General features: G+C 41.8%; 1 protein-coding gene across 26 annotated transcripts in view; it reads left to right on the top strand.

Annotated features, from left to right (window-relative positions):
• Positions 1-12,980, top strand: part of Limch1 (LIM and calponin homology domains 1) — a 321,805-nt gene that overhangs the window by 256,800 nt on the left and 52,025 nt on the right. For 12 of the 26 annotated variants that reach the window (XM_074042367.1, XM_074042370.1, XM_074042358.1 and 9 more), the window contains one exon: positions 12,223-12,349. In XM_074042367.1, the coding sequence (XP_073898468.1) occupies positions 12,223-12,349 (127 nt within the window). Of the gene's footprint in view, positions 1-484; positions 812-2,141; positions 2,261-2,364; positions 2,477-7,409; positions 7,446-12,222; positions 12,350-12,980 lie in introns of all 26 variants that reach the window. The other 14 variants (XM_074042368.1, XM_074042365.1, XM_074042356.1 and 11 more) reach the window with 2 other exon arrangements.

Here is a 12,980-nt window from a genome sequence, read left to right as displayed (position 1 = left end):
GTTTCATGTTTAATTTTGATGGCTGAATAAAGCACCTCTCAAAATACCAGGCTTCTGGAATCAGCATGTTCTTCATGAGATGAAACATTAACACTAAAAGCCACACTCTGCATGAGCAGAAAATGTCCTGTTTAACCTGAGTTACTGTGAATTTTTTTTTTTTTTGCTAAACTTATTTACTGTAAAGAATTTAAACTTGATTTTTTAATATCTCAATTTTTCCACTATGTCTATGATTTTCTTACTAGTGTAAGAAAATCACTTATGATGCTGGAATTAATGTTTTGAAAGCAATGAAAACCTAAAGCACTATTTTCATAGGCAAGACAATGATTATTTCTTTATTTGATTGGCTAGTACAAAAGTAATTCTGTTCTACTCATGGGAGTATTTTTCACACATCTAGTTTTAGGCATTAGACCTCTGATTGATTTGCTTGTACTTGCCTGAGAAATCTTTGGAACTTATTTCTGGTTCTGACCAGGGATGGAGATACTCAGCATACCTGTGCTCCCCAGCCTTCACCAGAAATCAATGCAGAAATTGCTCTCCGAGACGACTTTGCCAGCCGCAGAGCAAGGGCCTATAAGAAAGTTTCCAGCCCTAGGCAAAAGTTTGTGCACTTTGGGCCAGTGACAGAGATAGATCAGCAGACATGGAAGCGGCTCAGCATTGGCCAGGCTGAGCCCAGGGAGGATGCAGAAGCCGTCAGTCATGGCAGCGAGGTTGACACTTCCTCTGGGTCCCCTCCCTCGGCGGCTGCTCCTAGCTTACACGAGGACCAAGTGCTTAGTCCCCAAAATGACAACAGGTATTTTTTTTTGCCATCCTTTGCAGGGAGATGTGCATGGAGTCACTGCTGCTTTTAAGGAGTTTGCTGGGGTTGGGGGTGTAACTCATATGCTTAGCATGTGCGAAGCTCTGGTGATCCCCGACTCCAAAACATGAAAACAACCAAGAGTTTGCTGAAGCACATTAGTTACTTAGAGATGGCAGAGTTTTAAAAGACTTTTGTACCCAGTAGCAAAGAAGTCACGTTGATGGGGGTGGGGGCGAAGTGTCACTCTGGGAGGAGCATGTGTGTGAGGTTAAACAGCAGCCATCCATTTCCATTCTGTTGTCGTGGGAATCACTGCCTGGGAATGCCAGTAATCTCCACAAAAGACCCTTTTTGCCTCTGCTTCATTAAGCACTATTTTATTACTTGAAAATATCAAATGAGCCAGATGGAATGTTTTAATGTTTCTTCTAAAGATATATTGATTTAAAAAAAAAAACTGGTTTATCTATAACCTTCCTCTTTCCTATCCTATGGCTAGGAGCTAGCTGTGAACATTTGTGGACAAGCAAGTACACACAAGTAAAGGTCTCTTCCTCCCCTAAGTTTTTCAATTATATGATAAATCTTGAGTGGAAAAAGACTCCTCTTTGTGGGGAGTCAGAAACATTCCTTCATAAGTTAAGTATTTCCTTAAAGGAATCAGCCAGAAGACCTGCTACTAAAACCCCTCCTACAGTCTGTCCAGCTGTGACCTCTAAGCCCTTATCTGGGGATTCAGTCTAGGGGTTGATCTCTGTTCTGTTAAGTGAGTACCCCATAACCCGCCATCCCACCCGCCTGGTAGGAGCCAGATGAGGTTCTTCATGACGGGAGAAAATGCCCAGGATCTTGTTCTCCACGCTCTGTCCTTGAAATCCAAAGGAGGTAGTGAGTGGTCCATGACATGTGCGAGGGTGTCTGGTTCCAGGCTGTCACACTCTATAGAGCAGAGCAGTTTGTAGACATAGATACACCCAAGACACACAGTCAGAGCTTCAGAGGTGATGGGGATCTGAGGTAAGGATGGGGTAAGAAGTCCCTGAGAAATGCAGCCTTGAGTCCTGGAATGCTGCGGAGGCCATCACTCAGCCTCCGCCCCCACATGGTGACAAGGTCACGCCAGGCTTCCTTGACTTGTGTCAGGCCTTTGCCAGAGTTAACATTCTATTATCTCAATCTGGTTAAGTCACCCTTCCTAACCAGCCAGTGAGATGAGAGCAGGGAATATCTCAATCTTTTGGTCTTTAAGCCTTTCTTTGTCTCCTCTCATAAATCATTTTCCTCTTGTCTTTTGCCATCCCTGCTACCTGACTAACAACAGGTTAGTGAATTCTGGTACAGATGACAATTGCAAAAGGGCCTCGTGGCTGGCTCCTGTGCTGGAGTCTCAGGATGAGCAGATCTGCACTCTGGGCGAGAGCCCAAGGATGACAGAGGAAGGTGAGGAGCAGTGTGTTCTGCCTCTCAGGAGATGATGAATGACAAGTGGGGCAGGCCTTTGGTGAATTTTTTTGTCATAGTAAAGCTGTCCTCTTTGGCTCTAGTTATGTCTAAACAGCTGCCACAGGATGGCAGAGAAGAAAATGAAGTAGTTGCTCCCAAAGATCCCGAGATGGCACCGAAAGTAGAAAGATCGGAGGAGTACAGTCATTCCCTGTGAGCCACCTGCCTGTGTTCCATGGTGTGCTGCCTCTGCTGTGTGTGGTCAGTGTGTCCCCCAAAACAGCTTAGCATCCAGTCTGCACTGGGTGCCTGACACAGCGCAGAGTAAAGTCACTTAAAGGAATGTGCCCATCCTAGGAGCAGAGTTCTGCTTCTGCTGCCCACTCTGGAAAGAGATTTTAGCCTTTGCATGTAGCTGGGCTCTGGCCAAAGTTCACTGTCAGCAATTGTGAAAAGTGGAAGGGAACCTTTCCCCTGCAGGTACCAGCTGCATGGTAGGGACTCACGGAATTCCAAAGGGAGATTCCCTATCCAGCTGCTCTGCGTGCTTCTGCCTCCGGGGATGTTGGCTGCTTCTTGTCTTGATTAACACCAGTGAGTGACGCTACTGAATAGAATACCGTTAACAATAAGTGGCCTTTGACTGGCTGGACTGAATGTAGCCCTAGAGCATGTCCTCTGGCCTCTGAATGGGAGACTTCAGGGACAGAAGAGAAGTCAAAGAAGATGATAACTCCTACCTGGTGTGGCAGTGGACTGAAAGGCCAAAGAAAGTTGACTAAGCCATGAAAGGATGACATGATGATCAGGAGAACTGGGATGTTCCCTGGACACACTGGATCCAAACCAAACCAGTTCCTTCCCCATCCATTTCCACAGCGGCAGGATGTGGAGAAATCTGCCAAGGGTCCACCCATGGCGGGTCAGAGGGCTCTCCTGTGCCTTACGACTTTGTTCCTCTAGTCTGAGCTCTGATCTGTGCTTTGAGTGTGTCATTAATGCATAATGGTGCATCAAAGCCACTTGCTGCTATTGCTGGCAGACATGGAATGATCAAAACTGACCCAGTCAAACAAGAATTTTTTTTCTTCTTTGCATGTAAGCAGGAATGGAAATAACAGTTCAGCAGGAAATTTACCTGTTAAAAATTCATTCTAATCTTCATCTTGTGGGCACAATAAATGGGAAACTCTTATTATTTCTTCCTTATTATTTCTTAAGCCACCGTAGAGGATTTGAACTTCTTTCTGTCTTATTTGGTTTTACTGATTCCAGGCCAAGCAAGATGAATACCATTTATAAAATTTGTAGTTTAATTCTTCAGCATTAGCAAACCCTCATTGCCACCTAGGAGTAGAATTTCTGTTCCATGCTCTGACTTGATTTACAATGGAGAGTAAAGAAATAATAATTCTGGGGTTCAAGTCTCTATTGCCATTTAAAAAGAGAAATATATTTTTTTGTTATAAGTGTGGTCTACCTGCCCAATGCAGGGCAAAGGAGTGAGGAGTGTTGTGCATAATTTGTGCTCACTATGAGACAGGAAGTGATAGAGTTCTGCTTCTCAGAGGACCACGAGGGAAGTGGGTCAGAGGATGTAGTGGGGAACCAATGGGTCAGAGTGCAGCAGGGGGCAAGGAGAATGTGAAGTACTCCCCAGTTTTCAAAATCAGTACCCTAGCCAGCATGATCACCTGGATTTACCCAGAATTTCTGTATAATAACAATAGAGTAGAACCTTATAACAGTTTCCAGGGAGCACACATAGAGGGTGTTTTAGCCTTTTCAAAGTGTGTCCATTTTGTTTATCTCACTTCTCCTGGGAACTCACAGGTAGGCTGAATGGACATTCATTCCATTTCACAAACAGGGAGTCTGATGTAGAGAAAAGGGAGCAGATCACACATGATTCCCAGGCTGGTTAGGACTGGTTAGCAACCAAGGGACTGAGTGGTCAACCAGATCCTCTGTGATCACTCACCTTCTAGATGTCCCATCCTGGTACTTGGTCCTGGATCAGTGAGCTTCGAATAAACAAGTTTGAGTGAAAGGAAAGAGGGAGGGGAGGTCTGCAGGCTGCCTACTGGTTACAGTTACATTCCTGTTTACTCTTCACACAACCTTTGAGGATGTAGATTCCATGTGCATTTTGTGACTGAGAAACTGAGGCCCTGGTACATACTAATGGGAATTACAGGAGCAAGATTCAAACCCAGCCACGAGAGAAACCCCTCTCTTCTTCCAGCCTATTGCCTACACATTACTATAGGAGTCGGGAGACGGATGAATTCCCTGTCACTTCTGTCACTCAATTTGTGATTCTGAAAGAGGCCTCTTGATATCCAAATGGGGATGAGTGGTTAGTTTGAGCACAAGGAGGTACAATCGGATTAACTCTGTGACATTTTTGTGATTGAGCCAGTATACATCTTGGGAATTCATGTTTCCTTTCACCAAGTATTTACTGAGTAATTACTATGTGCAAAACACTGGGTCACATGCTGGAAGATGATTTTAGATGAGCAATGAAACCATTTCCCCCTCAGTTCAAATTAAGGTAATGCTAGTTCGTAATAGAGATATATCACCAGCTGATTATTGATTCTGAAAATTTTTTTCGTGCTGAAAGTTACATAAAGGTAACCAACAGATGCATATATGATTCCCTCTTTCTTTCTAAATACCCATACCCTCATATTTAAGCTCTATTAATTAACCTTTTTGGTAGAATGCTTATGCCAGCTGTGACCTGTTACAATTGCCAGTTCTATACCCTATAGTCTATTGGTTCACCAACTTTGCATTTAAAGAATCCTCTTATCAGTGTTTAAATATATATATATAAACACTATATATATATATATATATATATATATATATATATATATATATAAACACTATATATATATATATATATATATATATATATAAACACTATATATATATATATATATATATATATATATATATATATATATATAAACCTTTACTTTTTGGTTTCAAGCCACTTGAAATACAAGTTCTAATTTTCTTCTCTTTGCCAGCAAAGGCAATTCTGCTTAAGTTTGTGTCCTTCTAAAGCTAATAAACTAGTCTGAGGGGAAATTCCTTGAATCTACAAGTATGTCATAAAGAGATAAAAGGTTATCTCCAGAGACTGTGCTATTCTTTTCAGTTTCCACAGCATCTAGTAAGCATTCAATAAATACTTACTGCTAGCCTCCTCTGGTCACTATTCAGGGAACCCAAGCAGAGACATTCCTGCCCCCACAAGACTTAGATTTTAGTGCAAATCTGTATTTGTTGGCAGAGATGTCCTTGTGTTATTTTGTGAAGAAACCATTTGAGTTCAAATACGTCCTACATGCAACAAAATAGCTGAACCTCACAGACAAAATGTTTTCTAAAGTCCTTTTATACAGTCAAAACACACTTATGTGTATGTTCAGTTTATAAAAATTTGTCAAGGTGTTTGTGTAGTAGATACGCTTTCTGTATTTATGGTATACTTCAATAAAATGCTAATAAAAATACACAAATAGAGTTAAAAACATATCTATTAATTGTTTCAGCAATTAATTAATTATTAATCAACCACTAGGAATAAATTCTCTGCTCTCTTCAAAGATATTTTTAAAAATGCTATATTTGAACAAATGCATTCCAATAGGTTTTCTTTTTTTATTAACTGAGAAACATTCACTCAGTCTTTAGAATTAACATTGCCCAAGCACTCTTTCTTCATGTGGAAGAATCCAGTCATCATTTGCTTCACTCTCGCAGTCATCTCAGAACATTGAGAATGTTGAATGAAACACTAACACCTTCTGAAACTCTCCCCTACAGGAACAGCAAGTGAATCTTCAACTGCCAGAAGCAAAACATTCACAAACCCATTTCTTGTCTTGCTTTTGGCCATTTCAACAAGAATTTGGGGTTTTGCAAACCTCTCCTTGTCTTCACTGTGATTCAATAATTATCAATGAGTACAGACTGTTCTAGAATGATAAAGGTGTATGTGTGTGGATAGCCATGTATCCCAGGATATTTTCTCTAAGATTATAGGAAAGGGACTATAGAAATTACTCTTTTTTCTTCTAAATTGCCAGGATACTGATCATGGTACCAGATAATTTTTTTGCTAACAACCCCAAAATGTAATTTATTGGGAACTAGAAACAGGACATATTTTCCTTACTGTAATAATTCTTTGTCTACTATCAGAATGCAGAAGTGAGCTGCCTTTCAGGGTGTAGGTAAGAACTGTTCCTTAAAATTCACCTTGGCTAAAGGATCACCATTCATGGGTGCTGCTTTTTCTTAAATGTGCTTAAAACATGTCCTTTTAATATTCTCAGTTTTTGTCTAGATCTTTTTCTTTGCTTAGATACATTTAGACATAAAATGACTCTATCGCAGATGGTATAATTTTCTAGACCTAAATTACCAAAAGAATGTAAAAGGTTGGGGTAAAAAACTTTGGATTTTCAAGTTATGGAATATCCTCCAAGTCTGGTTTTGATTAGGACTACCAGTTTTCTAGGAATTGTGGTTTTTGTCAAATGCATGCAGAAGGCTCAGTGGGCTTCTGGTTGGAGTTCTGGTGTGCTTTCAGAAAACTGTAGAAATACTCTTCGATGTCACATGCAAATGCATTAACACACGAGGGACAGGTCAGAGAGGGAGGACATGCTTGTACGCTGGGTGTCCATCAGAGCCCATTGCTGCTATGAACAATTTAACTGTGAATAACTATAATGCGTGTGTTTGTGTTTTAAGCTGTCATCTCTAAACATCATGGGTTACACCTAATCCTCTTTGGATATCTATATCTATATCTGTATCTATATCTATATCTATCTATCTATCTATATATAGAGAGAGAGAGAGCAGATTCTTTCTTTGTGGGTAGTATGAGATTATTGCATTCTCTTCTGGGTTCTAATATAAATTCTTTAGAAAAATCAAGACTTTTTGATTTTCAGCAGCTAATAAATAAATATGGATAACGGTATAATGACACTTTTCTTCCAGTATGATCAACAAAAAAGGTTTGGCACCAGTAGCTTTTATTTCCAGCTTGGTTACAGTGTACAGCATTAACTTTCTGCCTTGCCAGGCTCTAATTTTGTATTTGGTCTTGTAGATTCGGTCCGAGAACTCCTGTGTCCGATGACGCAGAGTAAGTGGTCTTGTATTCATAGGGTTACATTAATTACTAGCTAAACTGCATGCTTCCACTACTTACCACTAATTGAAATGCAGCTGATGCCACAGCGAACTGAATAGTGAGCTGACTTGTGCAGCAGAGCTCTTGAGCTTGGTATGCAGAGCATATGTTCCACACAGGAAAGATGAATGAAAAAAACACTTAAGCATGATTCCAGTGTGCAGCTGTGGCTTACAACATAACATTTGCTTTTCATAGATGGGCATGTTAAACTCATTCTTGTTATGGTTTGGACATCGGTACCCTTCTAACCCACAGAATTATTAAAAAGATATTTAGAGTTTTGCATTTAATGCTTGATATATTGGGGCTTGGCGTTAACAATGAAGTAGTCAGTCCTGCAGGCACATTTTTTTTCAAACTAAGAAAATAAATCCAAAACCACTAATTATAGATTCAGAAGCCCAAGTTCCCCCCAGGTTGGAGTCATATGAACTGTGGGATGCTTGAAACAAAAACACTGTACTTTTTCAAGTTCCAAGGCATAGCAAGGGGTCAAGGTCATAAAGTGTGACTTGGGCTTTCTCTCCCTGCTATGGGCTTTTTCACTCTACTCAGAGATTTATTCCTCACCCCACACCTGGAGTCCAAATTTGAGAGGAATCCCATTCGAGACCACATTAACTCTGTCTTAGAACTGGATTTCCCGCACATGGACCATTCTGCAACTGACACAGAAGGCGAAAGTTTTCTTGCAGAATACCAGCCATCTCAGATTTGAGTAATCGTGTTTTAGAAACATAATAAATATCTAATTTATAATAGTCTCTTGAACCTGATTCGAGACCTGTTCTAAGCCCTAGTTCCAAGACATGGAATGAGTCATTTAAATATGGGAGTAAAACCCATAAATATTATTTCTACCTATGACAATGAGAGTAAGCAAAAAAAAAAAAATTAATGTCTTCATATGGTGCTTTTTTGTTTCTGTGTTCAAGATGTCAGCTTACTTTGGACTCTCTGCCGTAAGCAGGGAGACTCCATTGTCAACTGTTTAGTTATTTGACATATAGAACATTCATCTCTCAAAACCAAATTCAGCCTAAGTGTGAGTGAAAACCTAGAATTAAATAGTCTTGAAAACTGAACCCTGGTTATTACTCTTAAAACCTCCAGTGGCAATGTTTAACATTCACTGAAGGGAGGATTATATGAGATTGATAGGCAAAACACTACTTTGATTTGGTGAGCACAAACATTTTGAAAGAATAGATTTAGTCTTCACTGATGCAAAACCGCTGTGCAATTTGCCTAAAATAGCTCTCTGGGAAACCCTGAAAGGTGAAAGAAAGGAAGCTACATTTAAGAGCTTTTGGATTTTTACCTGTGCCTGAACAGGAAACCTAACCCACAGAAAAACTTAATGACATTTTTAAAGGGGTAGGCATGGAGGCTCCCTCCCTTTCTAAGTTTACAAAACCCAGCCCCACACACCAAGGAGAATTAAACCAAAAGTCTTCTCTGGGAATGTCCAAACTTCCTGTTTGGAATAGGCACATTTTACATGAAGGCATGTGGGGAGCATGAAAAGTTGTTATTGGGTGTTCATTTTTTTAAATGAATGTATGCTATTTTTAGTGTATTCCCCCACTCTCTTCCTTTACTAACATCTTGAAAAGCAATTATTGGCACAAGTTACTCTTATTAATAATTAATGCATTCTTAAAATACAGCCCAATTAAGAAAAATAAAATGTGCCCTCGAAGGAGAATACAGGTCAGGGCAGACCTACACATAGGCAAATGGGGAAGTTTCTGCCTCCTGCCAGCCAAGATTGTCTCTGTAGATTTAATTTACCCTCCACCCCCTTTCCTCACGTGCACATCCTTCCTCTCTTAACATTCACCCCACCACGGAGTCTGCACCTTAGGTCATTTCGTTCTGAGTTTCCTTACCTTAGACTTGGCCCAGAAACAATTTCCTTGAGGAAATTCAGTCTCATTTCTCAAAATGGCCAACCCACCCCAAGAAAGAGTGCTGGTCTCTACAGTCAGCAGTCCTTGTCCCAACAGCCCAGGGCAGAAGTATAGGTGCAGAGGACAGGTTTAGCCCAAGTCACACTACCATCCTGGAAGCTGGGCTTCTCCAGGATCCCCCAGCCCTGCTCTACCACATCCCCAGGCACACACTTCTTCATTTGGGAGGCCAACTTCAGCCTCTGAACTAGGAGTCATTTTCTAAATGGTGACTTAGCCCATTTTCTATCTAGTATTGTCAATTCTCAACTTTCTTAGTTCCTTTTTTTTTGAAATGACATAAAGCTATCCCACCAGTTTTGTTATTTCCTTTTTTGGCCAATTTGCTGATACTTCTGTAAAAAAACAAAAACCATGGGGAAATAGTACTTCCAGTGTAAGAGAGGACAAGCAAAAGATTTTTTTTATTTAACCAGGCTTTGGTCACATTCGGGCTGAGGTAGAGAAAGCTTTGCAGTGGGAGTGGAGATGGGAACCCAGGCTGGAGGAAGGTGGCTGTGAAGGCCTGGTCCTATTCTCCCCAGCCTGTCCAGTGAGATAGCCCAATCCCACAACCCAGAGAAGGCCGCCATTTTCTTCCCAGGGTTCTAGAAGATACTCTGGTTGTCTATCTGGCCACCCATCATGGCCTACACCAAAAATCTGCTCTTTAGAAATTAAAGATGGCAAAGTAGAAAGAAGGGGCCTCCTTTCTCTCCCACAACCTGCCAGCTACTTGGTGAGTTCTCAGAATATTCCAGCTCAGAAGGTTTATGTCGTCTAAGACCTTAGCAGAGATTGTAAATTGCCTTCAAAACTCACTGACTGAGTTGGATATTTTTAAGGTAAGATTTTTTTTTTCTTTCACCTGTGTGAGGAGGAATGGGATGAATTTCAGTCTTTTTCTAAGTCTCCTTAAGTAAATTTTGACCACGAAGCTTAAAAAACATGGGTTAGACTTTTCTACCTAATCCAGTACATCCTTAAATCTTTCTTCTTTCTTCTTTTTTTTTCTTTTCCTTTTTCTCTTTCTTTTTATGTTTTTTTTTTTAAGACAAAGTCTCACTAAGTAACCCAGGCTGGCTTTGAACTCTCAATTTTCCTCCCTCAGCCTTCCAAGTACTGGCCTTACAGGCATGTACCACCATGCCTGACCCTAAATCTTCCTTAAACAACATTAGTAAATAGTATAAAATAGGTGAAAACTCATCTCCCTTCTCCCCTTTTGAGGACCACAGTTTATTTTTCTGGAGGTACAGCTGCTAAAATCAACACTACTCACAAAGTATGTTGGCAGCAGCTTCACTTGGGGCTTTGTCACACCTGTGCTAAAGGAAGCCACAGATAAAAATCCATCTATGCAGTTGGATTATTGGACTACTCTGGGTGGAAGACAGATAACAAGGAAAGTGTTTAGCTTAGTTCTCCTAGATCAGACCTAAATGTCCTAAGACTGAAGAGAGAAAGGGGAGGGAATGTGGCTACCATGCAGTTCATTCTGAGTGGATTGACATGAGGGTGGACAGCCACGGCCTTGGGGACATCTCCTCCTTCTGGAGAGCTGCCTGCTGGGGAGCCCACTGTATCTTTTGGTGCTGCCACTGTGAATGCCTGGCCCTGGGGTAATGATTTGGGACATCACTGATGATGTCTGGAAAGAGTTGGTGTCCAAGCGCATGGCTTTTCTTTTTCTGTGTGTTAAGCTGGCTTTGAAAATGGACTATTGCAGGGCTGGGGGCATGGCTCAATGGTAGAGCACCTGCTTAGCAAGTGCAAGGCCTTGAATTTAAACCCAAGTACAAACAAACAAAAATAAGGACTATTGTGTCTTCTGTACCTAGAGGGTACCCATGAACCCTTAAGGGCTCTCCATGCTTAAGTTTTAGACTCTGGAACCCACTTGGTCCCACAGCTAGTCATTTCTTTAAAAAGAAACTAGGATTTTGCTTTGGTTTTTAATTCTGTGTTCATCTCACTGCTTATGCTTTTGCTGTAACAGAGGCCTATGCAAGCATCACAGAACAGGCTCTGTGGTCTTCTCCAACATTTAATCAGCTCCTAAGAATTTATTAACCATAGGCACAACTTAACATTTTTTAAAATTCCATTTCCCTTTCTTTTTAAAAGAGTAAATTCAGAGGTATCCTGACAAAAATAAACTGAGTGTGAGCATGTTAGGGTACAAAGTTTACACTGGCTTGGATATTTTATTCCTTCATTCCAAGGTGCCTTCAGCAGCACTGTCAATTACATACAGCTTAGAGGAAATAAAAAGAACCCACATCAAACACACATCATCGATTTAGAGCTGTTGGATGAACCTAAAACTCAATGACATATGAAAAGTGGGTGTCTTACACTCGAGGCTGTATTTTTGGGGAGAAAAATGAAGAAATTGTCTTCATTCGTGTAGGAGACACTTAAGCCAGTTCTTTTCACAAAGAAGCATTTAGTGTGCTAAAGTTCCACAACTTCCCTTCACAAACTCTCCCAAGTTATGTACCTTTTAATTCTCATTTTATTTCGAAAGACATTTCCAAATGAGAGGCGCCCAGCGCTTGGGATACCTTTTTCTAGCTCTTCTTTGGCACCCGATTCGGTGCCATCACCGCATAGACAATCCCATTCTGGCTTTGCTGCAGACGCGGCGGTGGGACCGCGTGCCCACCGTGGCCGTTGTGGCTGCAGAGGGGGCCAGGCCCGCTAGCGCCCCCGCGCGGCGGAGTCTGGGGGCGCTGATGCGCTGGCTTTGTGTCTTTGCTGTCTGCACACAGGAGCACCAGTATGTTTGACATGCGGTGTGAGGAGGAGGCCGCGGTGCTGCCGCACAGCAGGGCCCGCCAGGAGCAGCTGCAGCTGATAAATAACCAGCTGAGGGAAGAGGACGACAAATGGCAAGATGTGAGTTCTGGCCAAGGCCGCGCGCAGGGCAGCGGGGAGGCTGCTCACAGCTGAAATCCAGCTTGGACCTGAAAGCCTAGCTGGGGAAGGGAGCTCCTAGAGGATTTCAAACAGTAGACGTGAGGATTAAAGCCACTGGTTAATAGCAACGTGAAGAGTACAGGCTGAAAGTCACTGGCGTTAATCAGCAGGTAGCCTGCCAAAAGCGTGGCCACTAAAGAGAGAGGAGCCAGCAGAGGCCAGCAAGTGGGATGGTGGCAGAACAGAGGATGGCCTGTCTTTTGAGATTCTCTATTTGCTATTCACGATGATGGTGATGGTGACAGAAATATGGCCACCAGGAAGTGTACCAGTCCCAGGCACTGACTGGTCTAAGTGCCTACCCATGACCATTCATTTGGTTCTCTTAATAACTCATTGTTCTAGCAAACTGTTATCATCCTCCATTCTGCAAAGGAGCCCAGCCTAGCTAAGTCATTTGCCCAAAGTCACACAGGATTGGAACCAGGGAAGAGGCTCATGAGGGATTTGAGATTATGTGTTGCAAGCTGGGAGCTAAAGCAGTAAGGAGCTTTGAGTTAGTGGGGAGGGGAGGAGAGCAGATCTTTTCTGTTAGCAACTTCTCCAAAGT

This window comes from Castor canadensis, chromosome 9 (assembly GCF_047511655.1).
Source record: "Castor canadensis chromosome 9, mCasCan1.hap1v2, whole genome shotgun sequence".
In the NCBI taxonomy this organism is placed as follows: Eukaryota; Metazoa; Chordata; class Mammalia; order Rodentia; family Castoridae; genus Castor; species Castor canadensis.
The sequence above is the reverse complement of the archived record's forward strand: the minus strand, read 5'-3'. Positions and strand labels throughout refer to the sequence as shown.